The following is a 23771-nucleotide window of genomic DNA, read 5'->3' as shown; positions in this document are numbered from 1 at the left end:
CAAATCAGTCGCAGTACTGAAAGTTGCAATTTAAGACACACACACACACACACACACACACACACACACAGAGATAGATCTTCATCTGTGCGATGTACAGTCTCAGGTAGGCAGGGGAGTGTGCCTCCACAGATGCAGCTGTATCACTGATCATATCTGCTATGAGCCGGAGAACCATCCCATTATTAATATGCACACCATCTAACCGGAACAATGGCCCATTCTTCTGGACTTTCTGTTTTCCTCCACACTGATCTAATTGGATGTAATTACTCATCTACAAAACAAATGAGCAGGTTGAGGTTGCCTTGGCGACCAGATCAGGAGGCCCAGCAGTGCGAATCGTTCGCCGAGCTCCATTTATACTGATAATTATCCTTCTCTTCTCCCTCTCCTTCTTTCTCCCTACCCCTCTCCCATTGCCCAGTGGCCAGAGGCTGCTGGACTGGGGGTGGAGGTGGGGGTGGCCAGCTAAGAGGGCTGGAGAGCCTGCATCTCTCATAGCATACTATCATCACCAGGGTGACGTCCTTCAAGTGGATAAATGCTCCTCTCTCGTTTCCACTTTGCCAGATGACTGCCTCTGAAGAGGAATTCTAAACCACAGACTTGAAAGTATTGCTGGCCTGCTTCTCTATTTTAAAAAAAACAGGCCCCTATCATGTTGGGGGTAGAATACAGGGCATATTCCCCTCCACTTTACAGGAGGTGTTTAAGAGCATCAATGTTCTCTAACAAAAGTCTGTGATTATCCTGACACTGAGGCTTCAGTTCCCTAAACACACACACACACACACACACGATTGCACACATTAATACACACATAACCACACACAGACACAGAAACACAGAAAAACATTTGCTACCTATCATACCTCCTCTTCCATGCCCCCTCTCAATCCTGGGGTGGCCATCAGCACACATCACTCTGTCAATAAACCTGTCATACTGCTTCCCAAATTAGCTTTGAATTTCACAGTGACTGTAATTAGCTACTCCATTTCCACCTATGCCATTTAAAAAAAGAAGAAAAAACAACCGCTCTCTGGGCTGCCGAGAGTAGCTTTCACTTTCCATTTGAAATAGTCTTTTCTGACTGAATGGGTGACTAATTAACAGCACTAGACCCCCTTTTCAAAGAGCGCCGACATTTCATAAATAATACATATTTAATGTCTTGTCATTTTGTGCTCAGAGAGGCTTGGCTAATGAATTTTAACAGATGATTTATTCCTGCATTTACTAGGCCATACCCAGGCCTTTCTTCTCCTTTAAGACTTCCATTCTTTCTCTCTTCCTCTCTCAATCCTTTTTTAAACACTGACAGCTTCCAAAAGTGCCTCCTCACAGTAAAAGAACATCTTTAAAGGAACAGGAAGGGGAAAATGTTCTGTGACAGTAAATCACAGGTGTCTAATCAGCCATTTGACAATGTGATACGTGATGTTCGCTGCTTCCCCCTCCCGCAGGTGGGAGTCAGGAGCTTCAGGCAAGGGGGGTTTCAAAACGTTTTCATGTCAAGGACCCCAAATCTGTTGAGCCCAAGGCAGAAGAAGCCTTTCTATTGTTTCCCCTCATATATATTCTCCCTGTCGAGTCATTTCCCTCTTCATTGTAACACTGACCTTGTTTGACTGAAGAAGGAGGACTTACTATTAAATACACCTGTGGTTGTCCCATCTAGTTAAGTTGAATGCGCTAACTTTAATTTTCAGGCCTGAAGGTAAAGAACATTAATAAGAATACTGAGGTCTGTGTTTATGGGTAAATCATAAAAACAATAATAATACTGAGGTCTGTTTTAAGGGTAAATAATAATAACAATAATAATACTGAGGTCTATGTTAAGGGGTAAATAATAATAACAATACTAATACTGAAGTCTGTATTAAAGGTAAATAATGATAACAATAATAATACTGAGGTCTGTATTAAGGAATAAATAATAATAATAATAATACTGAGGTCGGAATTAAGGGTAAATAATAATAATAATGTGTTCAGTATTCAGGGTAAATGATAATACAAATAGAACTGAATATTAACAATAACAATACTGAAGTCTGTATTAAGGGGAAAATAATAATAGCAATAATAATACCGAGGTCTGTATCAAGAAGTACATAATAATAATAATAATAATAATAATAATAACTCTTAGGTCTTTTTAGGGGTAAATAATAATAATAACAATAACACCGAGGTCTTTTTAGGGGTAAATAATAATAATAACACTGAGGTCTTTTTAGTGGTAAATAATAATAATAATAATACTGAGGTCCTTTTAAGGGTTAATGAATAAAAACAATAATAATAATGAGGTATGTGTTAAGGGGTAAATAATAATAACAATAATACTGAGGTTTTTATTAGGCGCAAATGATAATAATAATACTGAGGTCTGTGTAAGGGGTAATGAATAAAAACAATAATAATAATGAGGTCTGTGTCAAGGGGTAAATCATAATAACAATAATACTGAGGTTTTTATTAGGCGCAAATAATTATAATAATACTGAGGTCTGTATTAAGGGGTAACTAATCAAAACAATAATAACACTGAGTTCTGTATTAAGGGGAAAAATAATCTCTAGCAAATCAATTACAGGTTTGCAAGGTGGTAATTTTTAGCTGAAAAGCAATATCAGATGGATGATCATGTGTTTGCAGGGCACCTTTAAAAACAGCAAATATCCGTTAAAACAGCAGGAAACAAACAAAATTGCAAATTCTCATAAATTAAATATGATTGTCAATGGGGTTCATAAAAGATGTAAATAAATAACATTTTAGATTAATAATTGTACCTCACATTCTACAGGTAGGCTGATAATGAAACTAATTAATTCCATGAGAAAATGCCTGAGGGTGTTTTCCACTTCTGTTTTGGACGCCTAGCAGTCCCCTGTGGACACATGGGGGTTCGAAAACCCCTGGACTAAAACATTATAGAACACTATAGAACACCATTATATGAAGATATTGGACGCTATAGATGCAGTCAAGACAAAAAGCAGACCATGGGGGACATATGTAAATATTTACTTACTGTAACAGGACACAATGTATGCATTTAAGTCCAATTCTATATATTTGGCTGAAAATAATTGACTGCTACTGTAAATGCTACCTCCATAGGGTGGAACCCTAAAAGACCCTATTCGATTCTGTGGAACACTTCTGATGCTGCACTATCCTTTAAAATAGCATTACACAGAAACTTGTAACTAGGGATTTGATTAGAGTTTAGGAGTGCTTATTCAGGATTGTTGAGTACTAAGGGATTCATAAAGTACAACTCGTTATTCATATTAAGTCTTTAAATGAGTTCCTGCAGAAGGTTTAAATGAAACCAAAGTGTGTAGCTGTTACTCAAGCCTGCAGCCCACTGGAGAGGCACAGCGTGGACCAGCCCTAAGGGACTACTCTTCTGTGACCCCCGAACATCTGCCAGCCATAGCTCTGTGTGCCACCACACACCGGGACAGGACGGGGACGGGGACAGGACGGGGACAGGACGGGGACAAGACGGGGACAGGACGGGGACGGGGACAGGACGGGGACAGGACTGGGACAGGACGTGGACAGGACGTGGACAGGACAGGGATGGGACAGGGACAGGACGGGGACAGGATGTGGACAGGACGAGGACGGGGACAGGACGGGGACAGGACGTGGACAGGACGAGGACGGGGACAAGACGGGGACAGGACGGGGACAGGACGTGGACAGGACAGGGATGGGACAGGACATGGACAGGACGGGGACAGGACGGGGACAGGACAGGGATGGGACGGGGACAGGACAGGGACAGGACGTGGACGGGACGAGGACGGGGACAGGACGGGGACAGGACGAGGACGGGGACAGGACGGGGACAGGACGGGGACAAGACGGGGACAGGACGGGGACGGGGACAGGACGGGGACAGGACGGGGACAAGACGGGGACAGGACGGGGACGGGGACAGGACGGGGACAGGACTGGGACAGGACGTGGACAGGACGTGGACAGGACAGGGATGGGACAGGGACAGGACGGGGACAGGATGTGGACAGGACGAGGACGGGGACAGGACGGGGACAGGACGTGGACAGGACGAGGACGGGGACAGGACATGGACAGGACGGGGACAGGACGGGGACAGGACGGGGACAGGACAGGGATGGGACAGGACGGGGACAGGACGGGGACAGGACGGGGACAGGACAGGGATGGGACGGGGACAGGACGGGGACAGGACAGGGATGGGACGGGGACAGGACAGGGACAGGACGTGGACGGGACGGGGACAGGGGGAAAGGAGTCACATCTTCTCCCCGGGCCCCAGTCTAACCAGGGTAAACCACTGTCACATGGATTGGGCTGGCATCATCCTACTGAGGACATGTGGTGCTTTTCTGGGCTTGTCGCTGAGCTAAGCAGAGTAGCATCTGGGACAAACGGGCCGACATGAGCACCTGTGGGGCCCGGGGAGCCAGATTAATATAGCCAGGCGTACGTAGCCAATCCCAGAATCCTCTGGGGCACTTCCCGGGATCACAGAGCTTGTTGGGAGGAAATAGATAATGATCTCAGATAATATGGCAAAATGTGCCAAATTATTTCCCTCTCCAAACAAGCTGCGGGTTTCACAGGGGAAAACCAAATGGCCAGGGTTCAGTATCTGAGGCCTCTTTAGGCGGAAGAGAACCACTCTGTAACTGTTTCCCAGAGGATATCAAACAGATGGAATAAATGATCAAAACAAAGAGAAATAAAGAAGTGTTCTCCACGTATCTCAGTGATGTCAACAGAGATTTGAATCAACATATTGCAGATTGTACATTCTAGATGGTGCAAACAACACATGACTGTTGCAATGGTGAAAGCCCTCCGTGGGTTGACACATTGCACTGGCTGGTGCTGTTTAATAGCAGAATGGTTTGTCATTGGACTATTACTGCCAAGTCATTGTATTGTGCTCTGGGCAGTGGAAAAGGTCACACGAAAGCATAGCCTCAGTGTTTCACAGGTCACTGGGGGCAATGAGGTTAAAGACAGCATTGATTGTCCATACAAAAAGCCCTGAGAGATACACTTACTCAAGAAAAAGAATATGGATGGAACTGAAGCCAGGTTAACCTTCAGCACTATGCACTTATTATGTACCAAGGGAATGTTGGCCAGATGATGAGAATGATCCACTCCCACAGAGTTAGCATCTAACTGACATCTATCAACTCACAGGAGAGAAAGAGAGGGAAAGAGAGGAAAAGAGAGGGAGAGAACGAGACAAAGGGAGATAGAGACACCAAAGAGAGACAGAGCGAGAGGGAGATAAAGAGACCAAAAGAGAAGACAGAACGGTTGCAGAGGTCAGGGAGGAAGGTACACAGAGAGAGAGAATTAATGGTCAAGCGGAGTAAGCAGAATATGAAGAAAAAAAGAAGGGAAAAAAGAAGATAAAAGCTCTAAAGAGCATCCCCGGCACTAATGAGCTAGGCAGCAGAAATTCTGAGGCGATCGATGCAGCGATGTAGCTTTACAGGCGGCGGCACGGAGGCCTTCAGAAGAGAAGAGGCCATCTCATCTCAGAGACTGAAACATCCCACTCATTTCCGCTGCACACAACGTGCGCTCATTCCTCTGCAGAGGGAGCTGAAAGGACCTGAATGGGCGACTGAGAGCGAGCAGAAATACCTCTGCTGAGTGGGACGGGGGGAGGCCAAAACCCCTGGCAAAAACACCCCAGGCTGACATGACATTCAGTCCTCAGATAGGCAGACAGACGTGAAGTCAGATTGAGTGAGGCAGTCACGTTGACTCCAGTGAGACGACAGCCTGGCCTCCTGTGGGAAAGGGCCCTAGATAAGGCCGTTCTAGAGGACAGGTGCATGATGGGGTTGAAGCAATAGAAATAATACTGCCAGTACACATCTGTAGTTACATGCAGTTCTTTGAATGCTACAGCAGTCCTCGCTGCTAGGCGGAGTTATGAGGCTGTCTGAACACTGTTTGACAAACTAAACTCCATCTACAGTAGATATGGACCAATGGGACGATAGGACAATCTAAAAGACAGCACTCTGATGTGTGAGATTCCCTTTGTTGGAGTATCACAGTATCTATTTGTGATCAACTATGTCTCTGCAAAGGGTGATCCCATTGTTCAAGAGCCCATCAAGGCCAGGTCAGAGGGCACCAGACCCAAGCTTTACTACGACTCACTGATCAATCACAGGGTCGATAGGACTGACATGGACAAAGAGTCCATCAACAACGACTCCTGTTGCCTCATCACTGATCAACTTTAATGATTATTCCCCAGTAATTACAAAGCAATAACTAAAAGACATATAATCCGTCAGCATGCTTGAAACGCTATCCTTAATCAATAATCAATCCCACTCCATGTTCCCATATGACCTCGGTAGTAAGAGCTCATCTATCACACATCCGCAGAAAGAGAAGCGCGGTGGATGGGGAGGCATGGAAAAAACATTCCGATTCCATTCTTGTCATTCTGGCCTAAGTTGTTATGGCGTGATGGCAAGGCCAGTCCTAGGGATTACTTTACCCGGAGAGTAAAGGGCCTCGCGGAGGAGTTAAAAATACCTTCCTTCATCAGCAGCAGTACTGGCCTGTCATGGAGAGGGAGGCCATGTGAGCCTGGTGTCGATCTGTCCGGTGACATTAAGCCGTGGGCTGTCAGAGCCAGGGAGCAGAGTGACACCGCCCCGTCTTTCACTTACCCTTGGCTCTCTGCAGAGCAGGCAGCCCCAGCTGAGCGGAGGCCACGTGACCAGGACAGAGGCGGGCATACGACAGGGCAGAATGTTAAGCACACGGGTAAATAGGAGAGCGCTAACGAGATGTACCGGTCCATCTCAGCAGGGCAGCACGTAGAGACGAGCAGGAGATTAGCCCAGAGGAAGGTCACGTTCAAACACACCGCGTCTTCCTCAGTGCCCGACCCTGTTTATCTACGCTGTGTGTGTCTGTGTGTGTGTAGTGAACTATGTGGTTGTGGGCAGCTTGAACATCAGAGCTGAGAGACTCCCTATGGCTCCTCATTAGTCTACAGCACAAGCCTGTCCTCACCAGAACCCTGTCATCACCAGAACCCAGAACCCAGGCCTCACCAGATCCCAGTCCTCACCACAACATTGCCCTCACCAGATCCCAGTCCTCACCACAACATTGCCCTCACCAGAACCCAGTCCTCATAACAACACTGTCCTCACCAGAATCCATTCCCCACCAAGACCCAGTCCTCACCCCTGTCCTCACCAGAATCCAGGCCTCACCAGAACCCAGTCCTCACCACACCAGGACCCAGTCCTCACCATAACCCTGTCCTCACCACACCAGAACCCAGTCCTCATCACACACCTCTGTCCTCACCAGAATCCAGTCTTCACCATACACTTCGGTTCTCACCAGAACCCAGTCCTCACCACACACCTCTGTCCTCACCAGAATCCAGTCTTCACCATACACCTCTGTCCTCACCAGAACCCAGTCCTCACCACATTCCTCTGTCTTCACCAGAACCCAGTCCTCACCACACTTGTCTGTCCTCACCAGAACCCAGGGCTCACCACACTTGTCTGTCCTCACCAGAACCCTGTTCTTCCACACACCTCTATCTTGACCACACCACAGCTCTGTTGTCATCACACACCTCTGTCCTCACCACACACTTCTTTACACCTCACCTCTGCCCTTACCAAACACCTCTGTCCTCACCACAAAACACCTCTGTTATTACCACAGACCTCTGTCCACACCACACACCTCTGTACACCTCACCTCTCTACTAACCACCCACCTCTGCCCCCAGCAAACACCTCTTTCTTCACCTCACACCTCTGTCCACCACACCTCTGTTCTCACCTCACATTTGATCCTCACACCTGTCTGATACCTCTGTTCTTACCCCTCACCTCTTTCTTCACAAAACACCTCTGTCCTCACACATCACCTATGTCCTCACCACACGTCTCATACATCTGTTGTTACCTCATACCTCTGTCTTCACCTGACTACACCACTGTCCTCCCCTGACCTCATACCTCTGTCTTCACCTGACTACACCACTGTCCTCCCCTGACCTCATACCTCTGTCTTCACCTGACTACACCACTGTCCTCCCCTGACCTCATACCTCAGTCTTCACCTGACTACACCACTGTCCTTCCCTGACCGCATACCTCTGTCTTCACCAGACTACACCACTGTCCTTCCCTGACCTCATACCTCAGTCTTCACCTGACTACACCACTGTCCTCCCCTGACCTCATACCTCTGTTTCACCTGACTACACCACTGTCCTTCCCTGACCTCATACCTCAGTCTTCACCTGACTACACCACTGTCCTTCCCTGACCTCATACCTCAGTCTTCACCAGACTACACCACTGTCCTTCCCTGACCTCATACCTCAGTCTTCACCTGACTACACCACTGTCCTCCCCTGACCTCATACCTCTGTTTTCACCAGACTACACCACTGTCCTTCCCTGACCTCATACCTCAGTCTTCACCTGACTACACCACTGTCCTCCCCTGACCTCATACCTCAGTCTTCACCTGACTACACCACTGTCCTCCCCTGACCTCATACCTCTGTCTTTATCCGAGTCCAAACCTCAGTAACCCTCATATACCTAGAGCACATTAGCAGGCACAGTGTGTCTTAATGTGCCAACAACACTAAATAATGGGACCCTGCATCTCTAACTTCCTGTCTCATCCTCTACACAGCATCATCAGCCAATCACCTCTGCTGAACTCTCCGTGAATGGCTTTGAGCTCCATTGTCTGGCAGATTGTGTGTTTTCAAGACCTAAAATCAAGGCCTGATTGGAAAGAAAGAACGTTTGATTGGCTTCCTGTGTTCCTTGTGATGAAGAGAATATGTCTCAAATGAGAAGAGGATAGGCAGGGTGTGAGTGTGTGTGTGTGTGTGTGTGCGTGCTTGAGTGTATTCATGGGTCAGGGCATATTTCCAAACCGCTTCCATTCACTTGGTATTCACGTCTATCGATTGATTTTGAGTTATTTGGGAGGACAGACCTGTTAATGAAGCTGAAAGGTGAATAAATAAAGAGTGGAGAACAGGGAGAAACCTGGAAACCTAGTCTGGTGCTTCAGATTACTGGTACAAGTTGCTCTGCACACTGTGTATTAAACAGTGTAAGCTAAATCAATCAACAGTGAGTGGATATATCACAGGCAGGAGGAGCAGTGTCACTGATAACTAAAGCAGATAACTCACAGCACATCACCAATGCAGAATTATACAAAAGTCAAATTCAGTGAATATTTCATCTTTTGTTCGACACTGATCAAGATACTTTATGGGCTAAAAAAGTATTTTGAACAATTATTTTATACTAAGGATTTGAGGAGATGTCTTTCTGCAGTCCAAATGTTGTTAGAGTGCGTCTGGACTAGATAAAGCGTGTGTCTGTCAGTTTGCTGAGGAGAAGCAGAGCAGCGAGAGAGAAGCTGAGACAGCGGCAGCCACACAGAACGAGGACAGAGCAGAGTTTACCTGGCCCTGCGTTCTGTGGGTACGCCATGTAGCCGCCTCTTCCACGGGCCTCCCTACCTGAGCCACGCGCTGCCGCCACCGCTGCCGCCGCCACCGGACCATACGCCGTCGCCGGGAATCCTGGAGGCACATAGAGGGCAAACATCACACACTGTCTTGCCAGACCTGGCTAGTAGAGCCCAGAAACACGTCGACCAGACCAAGCTAGCAGAGCCCGAGACAAATCACCTAGACCCAACTAGTTGAGCCCAGGCACATCATCCAGACACAGCTATTAGAGCCTAGAGACAAATCACATAGACCCAGCTTGTTGTGCCCAGAGACAAATCACCTAGACCCAGCTAGTTGAACCCAGAGACAAATCACCTAGACCCAGCCAGTAGAGCCCAGAGACAAATCCCCTAGACCCAACTAGCTGAGCCCAGGCACATCATCGAGACCCAAATATTAGAGTCTAGAGACAATTCACCTAGACCCAGTTAGTTGAGCCCAGAGACAAATCACCTAGACCCAGCTATTTGAGCCCATAGATAAATCACCTATACCCGGCTAGTTGGGCACAGGCACATCATCCAGACCCAGCAATTAGAGCCCAGAGACATGTTGCCTAGACCCAGCCAGTCTAACCCAGAGACACATAAACGAGACACAGCTAATAGAGTCCAGATTCATGTAGCCCAGACCTAGCTAGTAGAGCCCAGAGACACGTAGCCCAGACCCAGCTAGTAGAGCCAAGAGACACGTAGCCCAGATCCAGCAAATAAACACCAGAGCCTTTACCAAAGGACATCACCACAGTGTTCTAGCAACATACTCTGGAATCTGACAAAGCCCTAATATTTACATGGAGAAAGAGAGAGATAGACAGATAGACAGGCAGACAGAGACAGAGGTAGACACAGAGGCAGTTAGAGAGAGGGGCAGGGAGACAGAGAGACGGGTTGAGAAAGTGACAGGTAGATAAAGAGATACATATGTGAATTGGTATGAATAGGCTCTGTGCACAAGCGTATGGACGAACTTCCGCTTTAGCCAGATGTCGGCATATCATTTTCCGGTTTACTTAAGGCGATCACCCGCGTCGCCCAATATTTCAGTTTTTACTAGATGTCTCCAAGACCTTCCTAAAATAAGCATTAGTGATGTCCATCGAATTGTTGATGCCTGGTCCCCTGCTCCAACAAGCAAGCGGAACAAGGGATTCAAACTCTACGTATCGAGTTATCTGCACAACTACGAGGGTAAGTAGTTTACTGTGGTGTGCCGGCCGGCTACGGGCTAAGCTAGTTAGCGACGTATTCCTTTTTAGTGTAGTATTAGGCAGGACAATAGAACGCATAAAAATTCACCCTAGAACACTGGCTGAGCTGGAACACTAGCGCGTCCCCATAGCAAGTGAATTGAAACGAACCTTCGTTCAGCCTCTTCTAACCTGAATGAAGCTTAAAATTCCATAGCCTCAAAAAAGCACCAAAACAGGTCTCCTCTTTTATTTTACTCCTGTAACATCATTTCACAACGAAACAGAAAAATAACAACTGGCATAGGAAGTAAACATCTGGTCCTATATGGTATTAATTTCGCTTAAACCTGCGTTACGTGGAAGTATATAAAAAAAACGCCTTTTCTGACTATTTCTAGTCTAGCGTTTGAAGTCATTGTATGGCGCAAGCCATATTTTATTAAAAAAAGGAAATTATCCTGATTAAAATGATGCCCCACTTGTACCTTGAAACTTAAATGAGTCACATACATTATATTTCTTTTTTTCCGTACAACAGCATCACTCATCTTGTTGTGAGTTTAGGTGTTTACTAATGCGGATGAGTATTAGTAAGTAAACCGGAAAATGCAATGCCGACTTCTAGACAAAAGCGGAAGTTCGTCACTACGCTGGTGCACAGAGCCTATAGGCATTGTACTGTATGTCTCACACACATAAATACACACACACACACAGTCTTGTTAAAGGGTTTCGGTTGGCATGTGGTCCTCTCCTTCACGCTGAGCTTTCACTAGCCTAATTATGAGGACACACACGCTGTGCTGGGTTGGGGGCTGGTCCGGTCACACTGCCGATAAACTGACAAGGGGGCCAGCACAATCATTTACTCAAATGAAATAATTAGGACGCCTTGAAACGCTCACTATCGTTTCGATCGGGTCCTAGTTTTTCATGCATCTTAATTGAGTTAGCAGTAGGGTGAACACGGCTCTCAGCCCCATGTTGGCATTTTCCCATGGAGTGTCGTCATGTAGGGAGAGGATGTCTTTACTCCGGAGGGGCACCAGCATCGATCTGGGAGATCTGCCACTCCAGAGCGTCTCCGGCATCGTCATCAGTCATCGGTCTTTCTGATTGACGTGCTCACGTCCACGTTTTCCCAGCTTTTAATATGTTAATATGTAAATATGGTGGTCAAACGCCCTGAATAGTAAAGCACATCCAACTATTGAATGATACAGTGCTCTTACATTTCAACAAATACCATTACATTGTACATTTACAGTAGAAGACTTCATACACCTCCCGCCAATGGCTTCCCTATTGTTCTCTCCTCTCCTGTCCTGTCCTCTTCTCCTCTCTTTGCCAGTCCTCTCATCTCCTCTCTCTCCCTCTCATTTGCTCTCCTGTCTTCGCCTCTCTTCTCCTGTACTCCTCTCATCTCATGTCCTCTCTTCCCTTCCACTCTCCTATCTCTTACCTTTCTCACATAGAGGAACAGCATGCTATTAGGCCAGATTAGGCCTGACTTCACCCTGGCCCTAATACCCTTCTGCATAATCAAACAGCCCACATTATCCGACAGGAACGCACCGCTAATGAGAAAATTCAATCTTCAAATTGACCCCAGCCTGCCTGCCATCCAGCTGATCAACCATCCAACCATCCTGCTATCCTAGAAGTCATCCATCCACCGCCCTACCTATACACCAACCAGCCAGCTGTCTGGCCAGCCAGAGAGATGTGGTCGTGATTTTTTTTTGAAGCAGGAAGTGCAGTTTTGTCCCCCCTTGGGTTGTGTGTGTTCTCTCTGGATGTGTTCCGTTTTGGGTTCTGTGTTCACTTTTTGTCGTCTCTCTGGTTCTGTATTCTGTCTGTTCGGGATCTGTGTGTGTCGCGCTGGCTAACAGTTGAACAGACACACAGGAAGTGTTGAGTCCTCTCCAGAGGAAGTCGGGGAGTGTTTTTCCGTTGCCGTTGAGGTGAGAAGACCACGAAGGTGTGACTGATTTTCTGGGCCAGCGTCACCCTGCAGTTCTGCCCAGAGGGGCTCGCACAAAGCCTGATGATGGGGAGGCACGAGAGCGGGGTCTAAGGAACTGCAGTGGAGGAGAAAAACACATTGGTTTTCAGTGCCCTGCTGAGAATGAGGTAATTCACACCTCTGCAGACACAATGTGAGCATGAACGAAAGCGTTGGTGTGAGGTGCCTTCCTGCTGAGACCGTAAGGTGGGCCAAAACAAGCTGCCATTCCAATGAAAATATAGCTCATAACTCAAACAGGGGAGTGTATGAGGGGCGAGGTTGAAAAATGTCAGAAACATTCCCGGATCTCAGTTGAAATCTTAGAATTAAGCAGGATTTCCGGAAGACCTTGGCATTCAGGAAAATGTAGCAAAATTATTCAGTGCTAGTGACAGGAAGAGCCTGGCTGGTAAAGGACCATTTGCGGAGGCAGTGACCATTCCACACAAGACCCAAAACAGACCGACTGACCTACAGCAAGACAGGACGTTTTTCACAATCAGTCCCAATTCCCCTCAAGTTTGCGACAGCCCTGATTCAAACAGCACTTCTGATATTCTACACCTCTCTTTAATCTCTTCAGAAAAACACAAATCAGCTTGGATGTTATGCTAATCACGGTCACACACCCCTACCTCCCCACAAACGCCAGCCGTGCTGTTGCCATGCAGAAGAGCCCTTTGCTGAAGTCAAACCTCTTTTCTCTCTCTCTCTCTCTCTCTCTCTCTCTCTCCTTCCTAAGTACTGTATCTTCCCCTCCCTCTCTCTCTCTCTCTCTCTCCTTCCTAAGTACTGTATCTTCCCCTCCTTGCCATTGTCATGTCGCCCCCAGAAGACCCAGTGGCTTCAAAGTTAGTGGCGGGCAAAGTTGTGGAGAGAGATTAACTTTGCAGGATTAGGTGGGTTAATTAATAGATCGCTGCGGCTCATTGTTTTGTGTTCAGGCGGTAAGAAGTCGCCCAAGAGAGGCGCTGCAGCATTAAATCAATTTCATGGCCCTTTTATTACTGAGGAGATAAAGCCAATATTTAGCTTTCAATTTTTCACTATTGTTTGGCCCTGCTTTGCCACTTGAGTGGCTGCGCTCTCTTGGTGGGGACCGAGGACAAGGACACATCTGTTTATGGACTCGGGGCCCAAGGGGGGCATCTGGGGACCTGTCCTAAGCGCTCCACTCTCTTGTCTCCTCCACCCTGCCTTGGCTGAGTTCATAAGCATTTCGCTCCACTTCAACAACAAAGCGAAGCCCATATTCAACAGAAGTACTGATTAGACTCTCAGCAACACTGCAGTATACCTCTCTTTAACGACTCCCCCTAATTCAGAACCGCATAGCCTTCATTGCCATCATGTAACGAAACCCCCGGAACGCTTTTTCTCATTAAAAAAGGGATGAATAGTTAAAGTAAACGGGTGTTAATCCCCTTTAAGGAACAACAAACCCTTCCTTTAAGACAGGTCATTCACAGCAACAGTAACCTCCTTCCATTCGCCTTAACAGTGCAGCTGTCTCTTCCACTGTAGCTGTGTGACGCCATTTAGTTCCCCTCCGTTTCCCATCCGTCTCCCTTTTTCTCTTCATCCCCGTGCCCCTTCTTTCCCAGGAGCCAGTGGGGCACGTGACCATGACGCTATCACCACGGCGATGGAGTGCTGCAGCGAGCGCCTCGCGGTAAGGTCACAGCGGCGTCCTGTGACAGCAGCTGGCCCGATGTAGGTGTCCTCTGCATCGTTGTCCGGCCGCGAAGCTGCAGCGAACCAGGCAATGACGACAAATCACCAATGGCCTCCTCCGCTCCAAATGCATGGCTCATGCAAAGAATGGCCAAGCAGACGTGGAATGTAGCGTCGGAGGGCTTCTGTCAAAAGACGCTGCTTTAGTTTGACATTTCATAGGCTTGTCTGGATACCCCTCCGATCTGTGAACTCTGCTTCCACTGCCGGCCCCAGGTCCTCTGTGTGTGTGTGTGTGAGATAGCGGGACATGAAGTTATCTGTATCGGGGGTTAGCCTGCTATACAAGAGGATACGTCTGTCATAGCCCACAGTAAAAAGCATGGAGCTCTGAAAGAGGTCACCTCAATAAGGCCTCACTGAGGACAAGAGGGAGGGGGGAGGAGGGGATAGAGGGAGGGAGGGAGGAGTACATAGTGAGGACCGAGGGGGAAGGAGAAGGGGGGAGAAGGGAGGGGGACATTGGGGAAAATCTGACTCCCCCTCCACTTCCTTTCACAGCCACCTTTGAAAAAAGCCAATAGGAATGGCAAAAAAAGAAAAGAAAAATAAACTGCAAACAAGAGAGAAGAAAACAGATGCCATCTTTTCATCTCCAGACTGACAAGTGGCCCATTGTTGTCATCCTTCAGCACCAAGTCTAATCTTTTGTTGTTTTGGGAAAGGCTGTTTGCCACTCGTATCAAAGGCACAAATAACAGATGAGGTGCAGAAAACCAGGTGGGTTTTACATGAACTGAGTGTGTGTACACTAGCTCCTCACCTCTCCTTTGAATGCATTCACTGTTAATTCCTCTGAGTCAAGGAAAACATCCCCTCACTGAGTCCTCCCGCACATTAGAGGATCATATACTAACGCGTGTCTGCGAGAATACACTAAAGTATCTATGCCTTTAAAAGACTGGGTTTTTGGACGTGCGTGTGACTGTTTTTGCGAGCACCCTTGTGAGTGTGAATGACACTTGTGTGTCAGTGGAGGGCTTTTGTTTGGAACGAAACCAGTTGTCGCACTGATCTTTTGTTATGACGACTTTATGGGTTTTGATCTGGGTGATGGAAAGTCATTTACAGAAATAGGAAGAACAAGCAGAGCCCAGAAAAGCCAGGCTTTACACTGGTAATTGCACATGTTTCATACACCATTGAACACAGTGATGAGAGGAGAAAACAGAGAGATTTGGAAAAATCCCACCTTCCTCACATCCTTCTCCCCTCTCCTTCAGGGAGCAGAGCATCGATGAGCAGCTAGCTACTGTAGCTGAGGAGGAGGCTTTCCTCATGAACTGTATGTGCCGTCGTCAACCTGCCACAACGCTGTAACACTGCGACCCTAACAAATGTAGGTCCACCAAAGGTTAGAGAGCTGCCATGTGTAAGTTATTATCAGACCTCTGTAAACACGGTGAACAAGCCCATCATATTACCACACCTCTGTAAACACGCTGTACCAGTAAAAGTAATTATCACTCCTCTGTAAACACGCTGTACCAGTAAAAGTAATTATCACATCTCTGTGAACACGCTGTACCAGCAAAACAAATAATCAAACCTCTGTAAACAGGCTGTACCAGCAAAACAAATAATCAAACCTCTGTAAACAGGCTGTACCAGCAAAAGTAATTATCACATCTCTGTGAACACGCTGTACCAGCAAAACAAATAATCACAACTCTGTAAACAGGCTGTACCAGCACAACAAATAATCAAACCTCTGTAAACAGGCTGTACCAGCTAAAGTAATTATCACATCTCTGTGAACACGCTGTACCAGCAAAACAAATAATCACAACTCTGTAAACAGGCTGTACCAGCAAAAGTAATTATCACATCTCTGTGAACACACTGTACCAGCAAAACAAATAATCACAACTCTGTAAACAGGCTGTACCAGCACAACAAATAATCAAACCTCTGTAAACAGGCTGTACCAGCTAAAGTAATTATCACATCTCTGTGAACACGCTGTACCAGCAAAACAAATAATCACAACTCTGTAAACAGGCTGTACCAGCACAACAAATAATCAAACCTCTGTAAACAGGCTGTACCAGCTAAAGTAATTATCACATCTCTGTGAACACGCTGTACCAGCAAAACAAATTATCATACCTCTGTAAACAGGCTGTACCAGCAAAAGTAATTATCACATCTCTGTGAAAACACTGTACCAGCAAAACAAATAATCACAACTCTGTAAACAGGCTGTACCAGCAAAACAAATTATCATACCTCTGTAAACAGGCTGTACCAGCAAAAGTAATTATCACATCTCTGTGAAAACACTGTACCAGCACAACAAATAATCAAACCTCTGTAAACAGGCTGTACCAGCAAAACTAAGAATCACACCTCTGTAAACACGCTACCCACTGAGGTTAGTATCACACATCTGTGTTTAAATTACCAGTTGACCTCAGTATCACACCTGATATCCTGAGGGTGACATATGCTTTTTAAAGCAGACATCATTTGTGAGGTTGACATACACAGTTTAAAGCAAGCATTGTTTATGAGGGTGACTTACACCTCTTAGAGCGGCCTTCGTTTCGGACTCTCAAGCGTCTTATAATGGCCATAGTTTATGAGGGTGACTTACACGTGTTATAGCGCCTACAGTTTACGAGGGTGACCTACTCATCATGGCGAGAGACGTTCACACATACCATTAAACTTTCAAAGACTTTGAGAAGGATTGTGCCGACGGTGTCTGGGGGCACTGGAGCAGCCGGAACACTCTGTCTGACTGAATAAATAATGGTCAGCCCAGACAAAGATCAGCCGTCTGCAGCCGACCTGAGATTATCAAGAGGATGGAGACGTCACGGACAGTCCGTTACATCATAAACCTGGCACGGCCGTGCCTCATTGGTATGAAGCTGGTCTCGGGTAAGTAGGGAAATCCGGGCCAGGACACACAGCCTCTGTAGGTAACATCCCAGTCTGATCTACAATCAGACCGTAAAACACACAACCCAGAGGAAGTGCAGAAAGACAAAGTGTGTGTCTACAGGACAGCGCTCTGCTAGCACATGTGGTTACCCCGGGGCACTGATATTAATTAGACCAGGCCACCATCCCCCCACCATTAAAGTCTAAGCAAACAGCCTTATTACGTTCTGTGTTTTAATGGTCCTCTTTGTACTGAATCGTGGCGGTGCAAACGGTAGGAGCTAAGCAAAGATGAGAGACATTAAACTGTCAGATTATCAACACAACTCAAAGCTCAGGGCTGTCTATTTCTATGGAATGAAAGCCGCCTGTGCCTGTGTGTGTCCCAGTGTGCTGAGGGCCCTGCTACACACATACACACACACACCCCTGCTTAAACCGGGTTATGATATACAGTTACAGCTTTACTGCTGTTCAAGACAGGGCGAAACAGTGGTCTTAATAATGACACGGTGAGCCACGGGCTGGGAGAGGAGGTCCGAGCCGGAGAGCTTTTTTTTTACAATAACACAAGAGACTTGTTCTATAACGCCGCCACGTTGCTCTCATCCACTCCTCTCCTCTTTTTCCCGGTACAGAGCCAGAGGCGGAACAGCACAGGTTCTGGTGCTGTCTAGTGGGGCATCATCAGCAACACGTCCTCCTCCGTCCGCCTCTGTCAGGGTAGCTCACGTTGGCCTCAGCAGACACCGGGACGCGAGGCTCAATGGAGGGCCGCCGCCGTCTACGACTCCCACTCAGGACCTGGACCTGGAGGCTGATGAATGTAGCAGGTCCCACAGGCACTGGGCCGGGCCAGCCACACGGCCTGTCTGTCACCGTGCATTAGCCAAGTACAGAAACACCAGAACACCGCGGCACCCGACACGCGCGCACGTGCACACGCGCGGTGGGGTTCCATTACATGTCAGGCACTGAGAGGCTCTGCAGACAGAGTTCCGGCGAGGGCGGCCATCAGCACACTGCAGAGGGCTCTGACTGTAGGCCGGGTTTACGGAGAGCGCACCGGCGCGGTAGAGCCACGGAGCTGATCTGGAATCAGGCTGCCGGGGTTACAACGAAGTGCCCTTTTAGAGTGTGACCGGTGGATGGCTGGGTTAAGGGACAGGCCTTTTCAATTCGATCCAGTCAGGGTGGCATCAGGTGGCCCATCTGCTGTCACATAGACCCCTACTTTCCCTTCCTTCCCCTGGGAGCACTCGCCTTGATCAGAGGTCCACGCCCCCGCCCAACGCCTTCCCCACACACACACACACACTCTAATTCATCCTGAGTGCAGGTGCGTTTATCCCGTGTCACTCGTCACCGCGCGCCGGGGCCTTGTTTGATGGAAATGTTAAATGACTGTGTCTTTATTCCGCGCTGTGACCGTGGCCCTGTCTGTGTTTGTGTCGCGCTTCCATGTTTGCATGAAGGAGGAGTGAGGCCGCTGCATCCCCCATCTTTAACATTTCAGTGACCTTGACGCGCCGCATCTTTATGCATGTGTTTGTATACACGGCTGTGTTTACATCGAAACACATCCGGACTTCAAACGGCAGCCTCGCTGAAATGAAAGCCGGAAGAGTCTTCATCTCGGAAATGGGGGAGACGTCTATGTAAGAAAACAATAACTTGTGCCAGCTTTGCATTCCCAAACACTCCTTCCAGATGGCTTATTTCCATAATGACATTGCAGCGCTTCGGCGTGCCCAAATACAACACAGAAAGACCAGGACGGCTATTTCCTCCTCGCCCGAAAAGATGAAGGTTCGGGTTTGGGGGAGGTGACGCAACGGCCTCTGGGGCAACAGAGACTCTCACCTCTGACCCTGTGACCTGTGGTCGCCATCGGCTCGCCGTTTCTCTGGTCTTTGCTGGAGGTTTCTGGGGATCTGTATTCCTTGCTGGGTGGTTACAGTGCCACAGAGAGACGCTCGCTCCTGATTTAGGCCTTTGGAAACATCACTTTCTGTCACATCAAAATGAGGGAGTGCTCTGGGCTCTTGAGTGACTGGCTTTGTGTGTGGAGGTTGTGGAGGGTGAGAGAGATTGGCGGGGTGGAGGTACTGAGAGGAACGGATGGTACGGTGGCGTACCGCGCTGCCTAGTCCTCTTATCTGGCGCTGGACAGGGCTGACACGGCTGATACATGTGACAACAGCAGGATGTGGGGACAAGCCCAGGAAACACACAGCAAAAGCCATATTGTCAGCCACAAACCGTTCCTCCAAACACCTCAGAGAGATCGGAGAAAAACCTGTGTACCTGCAGCCATTATATACACTATCTCACAGAAGTGAGTATACCCCTCAAATTTTTGTAAATATTTGATTATATCTTTTCATTTGACAACACTAAAGAAATGACACTTTGCTGCAATGTAAAGTAGTGAGTGTACAGCTTGTATAACAGGGTAAATTTGCTGTCCACTCAAAATAACACAACACACAGCCATTAAACCGCTGGCAACAAAAGTGAGTACACCCCTAAGAGAAAATGTCCAAATTGGGCCCAATTAGCCATTTTCCCTCGCCGGTGTCATGTGACTCGTTAGTGTTACAAGGTCTCAGGTGTGAAAAATTTGGTGTTATTGCTTTCACACTCCCTCATACTGGTCACTGGAAGTTCAACATGGAACCTCATGGCAAAGAACTCTCTGAGGATCTGAAAAAAATAATTGTTGCTCTACATAAAGATGGCCTAGGCTATAAGAAGATTGCCAAGACCCTGAAACAGAGTTGCAGCACGGTGGCCAAGACCATACAGCGGTTTAACAGGACAGGTTCCACTCAGAACAGGCCTCGCCATGGTCGACCAAAGAAGTTGAGTGCACATGCTCAGCGTCATATCCATAGGTTGTCTTTGGGAAATAGACGTATGAGTGCTGCCAGCATTGCTGCAGAGGTTGAAGGGGTGGGGGGTCAGCCTGTCAGTGCTCTGACCATACGCCACACACTGCATCAAATTGGTCTGCATGGCTGTTGTCCCAGAAGGAAACCTCTTCTAAAGATGATGCACAAGAAAGCCCGCAAACAGTTTGCTGAAGACAAGCAGATTAAGGACATGGATTACTGGAACCATTTTCACTTTGGGGTTGTGGAATCTGAGCATTAACAATTACAATGTGAATGTACGTTTCATTGTAGGTGAATGTGCCTAGATAATGAGAACAGAAACCTCTCTGTTTAGATTATCTCTCTGTAGGTTGTGCTCTAATGACCAAAGGAATGTTTACGATGGTCATTTGGCATGGGGGTTACTGTCTTGGAAACCTGATCTTTGCTAGGTAGACACACCCTTCAATGTATATTAATATCAGCTTGTAACCAACATTACAGTGAGAAGAGACTGACTGAGATGAGATTGAGGTTGTGTAAGGAAGACCAGGTCCGTAACCTCATGAACAAGACTCTAATGCTGCAATAAATAATTTAATTTCCCTTGACAAACGGGTATGCTAATTATTACAACCACTAAACAAAACGGCCGATTTCTAACAGGGTGTACTCACTTTTGTTGCCAGTGGATTAGAAATTAATGGCTGCGTGTTGAGTTATTTTGAGGGGACAGCAAATTGACACTGTTATACAAGCTATACACTCACTACTTTACATTGTAGCAAAGTGTCATTTCTTCAGTGTCGTCACATGAACAGATATACTCAAATATTTACAAAAAGTAAATGTGAGATACTGTAGGTGTCAGGGAAACCGTATGCGGTTTCTACGAGAGCAAGGTAAAGCCGACAAGCAGACTTACCGGACCTGAAGTGATAGGTCTTCCATTATGCCAGGTCCCCTTTTCCAGCGAATCATTCACATGTTATGCTGGATCCTGACATTACAGTGGAGGAGCTTCACAGTCAGAAGGTCAAATACCAGCCCAAGGCACAAAGCCACCTGGACCAAGCCAGTCCATCAAATACTGACCAAACATGAATAAAAGTACACCATAACTCATTCCTCAATCCAGAACCAACACAGATATTAGACCAAAGAGTGGCAGTGGCTTATGTGCAGCTGTTTGAACGACGCTCCCCTCATCCCGACCCCCCCCCCCCCTGACCCCCAGCACTGACTTACAGTGGGTGCTTCAAAACAAAATGAGCTTCACTCCCTTGACCAAAGTCAATTTTTAACCTCCCAAGCAACCAAGATTACTGCAAATCCCTGGAAACTACAAGGGCCGAGAAAATGTTGTTTTCACCTTCCATGTTCACAACAAGGTTACGAACAGTACGAGAGACAGCCAGCGAGGTGGGGGGGGGGGGTGGGGAGCAGACTGGGAGAGGAATGAATATAGTATGATGGAGTTGGGGGGCAAGAGGAGAGGATTGTTTTACAAGGAAAGCCTCGGGGGATTGGCTACATCCACCTGTCTCTACATCCACCTGTGTCTACATCCACCTGTTTGTACATCCACCTGATTCTACATCCACCCGATTCTACATCCACCTGATTCTACATCCACCTGATTCTACATCCACAAGCCCTGTAACATCAGTGGGCCCTGTTGGAGGAGAGTGCCATGTCTATGGAGACGGGTTTGCCCATGGCTCGCTGCTTTCGTCTTTATTGGTACCTCTCCAGTGTCCCATAATGACAGCCTGTCAGGAGCCTAATGGCAGTCTAATAGTCCACTAAGTAGGGGTTGCTCAGAGGGAGGTGAGAAGCAGGGGGACTTGTGGGAGAAGGCAGAGGGAGGCTGGAGGGAAACGTGGGGAGGTCTAGGGGGAGGAAGTTCTTGCGGGAGAAGGCAGGGGGAGGCTGGAGGGAAACGTGGGGAGGTCTAGGGGGAGGAAGTTCTTGCGGGAGAAGGCAGGGGGAGGCTGGAGGGAAATGTGGGGAGGTCTAGGGGGAGGAAGTTCTTGCGGGAGAAGGCAGGGGGAGGCTGGAGGGAAATGTGGGGAGGTCTAGGGGGAGGAAGTTCTTGCGGGAGAAGGCAGGGGGAGGCTGGAGGGAAATGTGGGGAGGTCTAGGGGGAGGAAGTTCTTGTGGGAGAAGAGGACAGGGTTTGTGGCAGTAAGAAAAGGTGAGGTTGCCCATCTGGCAAATATGCAGTGTGCGTAAGTGTGTGTGTTTGTTTGTGTGTCTGTATAATGAAAGTATCGTCAGCGTTTGCCCCATGCGTGCTGGCTGACATTAGGTTTTGTATGTAAGAGGGGGAAATAAACCGACTGCTGATGTTTCAATCCCCTTGTCAGGGCTTAGTCACACCACGGCTTCTCTAGCGCCTGCCAATTCACCCCACACTGATCATCCTTCTATCCATCCACACATCCAACCCCCTTCATTTATTCATTCTAGTGTTTATTCATCTGTTTTGGGCGCACTTACAGTGTAGAGAGTGAAATCCTCCAGTGAGCACCCCTTCATTCTAAAATAAACTGCATTTCCCATCTCTGCGTGGATGGGAAGGCAGCGTGATCAATACTTGGCCTGCGGATAGAGCGTTTAACACAGAGTTTGAATAAAAGCTCCAATTATCTCTGTCAAAAGCCTGGAGACTGGCCTCCATTAAACTACGCTACGGGCTGTAATAGCTGGACAACTGCACAGCTTTACAATGTTTTTTAAATAAAGTTTTACAAGGCCAACCTCCTGCAGTGAAACACTGGTCGAACTGAAATGTGTCATATACTGTACTGTACAACATACAGGATGTGCTTCACGTCACGTCTCTAGGGCCAGATGTTTCTGAATTATGTGAAGGTAAGATGTCCTTGTGAAAGCTTCTGTAACGAATGCAAACAGCGAATAGACACTACTGTTAGCAACAGATAAACAGAGTTGCATTGGTCTTTTATACAGACAGAGATGGAGGTGGTGGCGAAGAAAAACTGAACACTTCCATCCAGCCCTTCTCCTGAATGAACATCTTTCATGTTGGTAGGATCCTTCTACAAAGAGATGAATAATCTATCGTTTCCTGGCTTCTCTCTATCTTCCTCCTCCTCCTCTTCTCTTCTTCCTCCTTCAGCTCTCAGCCCAGACACCTCCGCCAAATGATTATGTCTGACCCCAGGGTGGTATCACCTGTGTCCCCGCTCGTCCCCCGTGTCCCCACCCCTGTCCCTATTTCAAAAACCCATTACAGAGATCTGAGCTGCTGTCAGACATTTCCCATTCTGCCTTATCAGTGGCAGGACTGATGTCTGGCACGGCAAACAGACTCTGTGTAAAGTGTTTAAATAAAGCATGAAATCAACAGGATGCCTGCCCGAGGCGTGCTGTATCACAGCGCCACATCTCCCTGGCCAGAGTCGTCCACCCCCCCACCCCCCCCCCCCCACCCCCCCAGCAGAGGATGCAGGT

The 23771-nt window shown here is 47.6% G+C and overlaps 1 protein-coding gene across 7 annotated transcripts in view; it reads right to left on the bottom strand.

The window, feature by feature from the left end:
• Positions 1 to 23771, bottom strand: part of LOC105028669 (RNA-binding protein Musashi homolog 2) — a 235808-nt gene that overhangs the window by 16541 nt on the left and 195496 nt on the right. For 4 of the 7 annotated variants that reach the window (XM_010901561.3, XM_010901560.3, XM_010901564.3 and 1 more), the window contains exon 11: positions 9599 to 9661. In XM_010901561.3, the coding sequence (XP_010899863.1) occupies positions 9599 to 9661 (63 nt within the window). Of the gene's footprint in view, positions 1 to 9541; positions 9662 to 23771 lie in introns of all 7 variants that reach the window. The other 3 variants (XM_010901558.3, XM_010901559.3, XM_020048298.2) reach the window with 1 other exon arrangement.

The sequence above is a fragment of the Esox lucius genome, chromosome 7, assembly GCF_011004845.1.
Source record: "Esox lucius isolate fEsoLuc1 chromosome 7, fEsoLuc1.pri, whole genome shotgun sequence".
NCBI classification, from domain to species: Eukaryota; Metazoa; Chordata; class Actinopteri; order Esociformes; family Esocidae; genus Esox; species Esox lucius.
The sequence above is the reverse complement of the archived record's forward strand: the minus strand, read 5'-3'. Positions and strand labels throughout refer to the sequence as shown.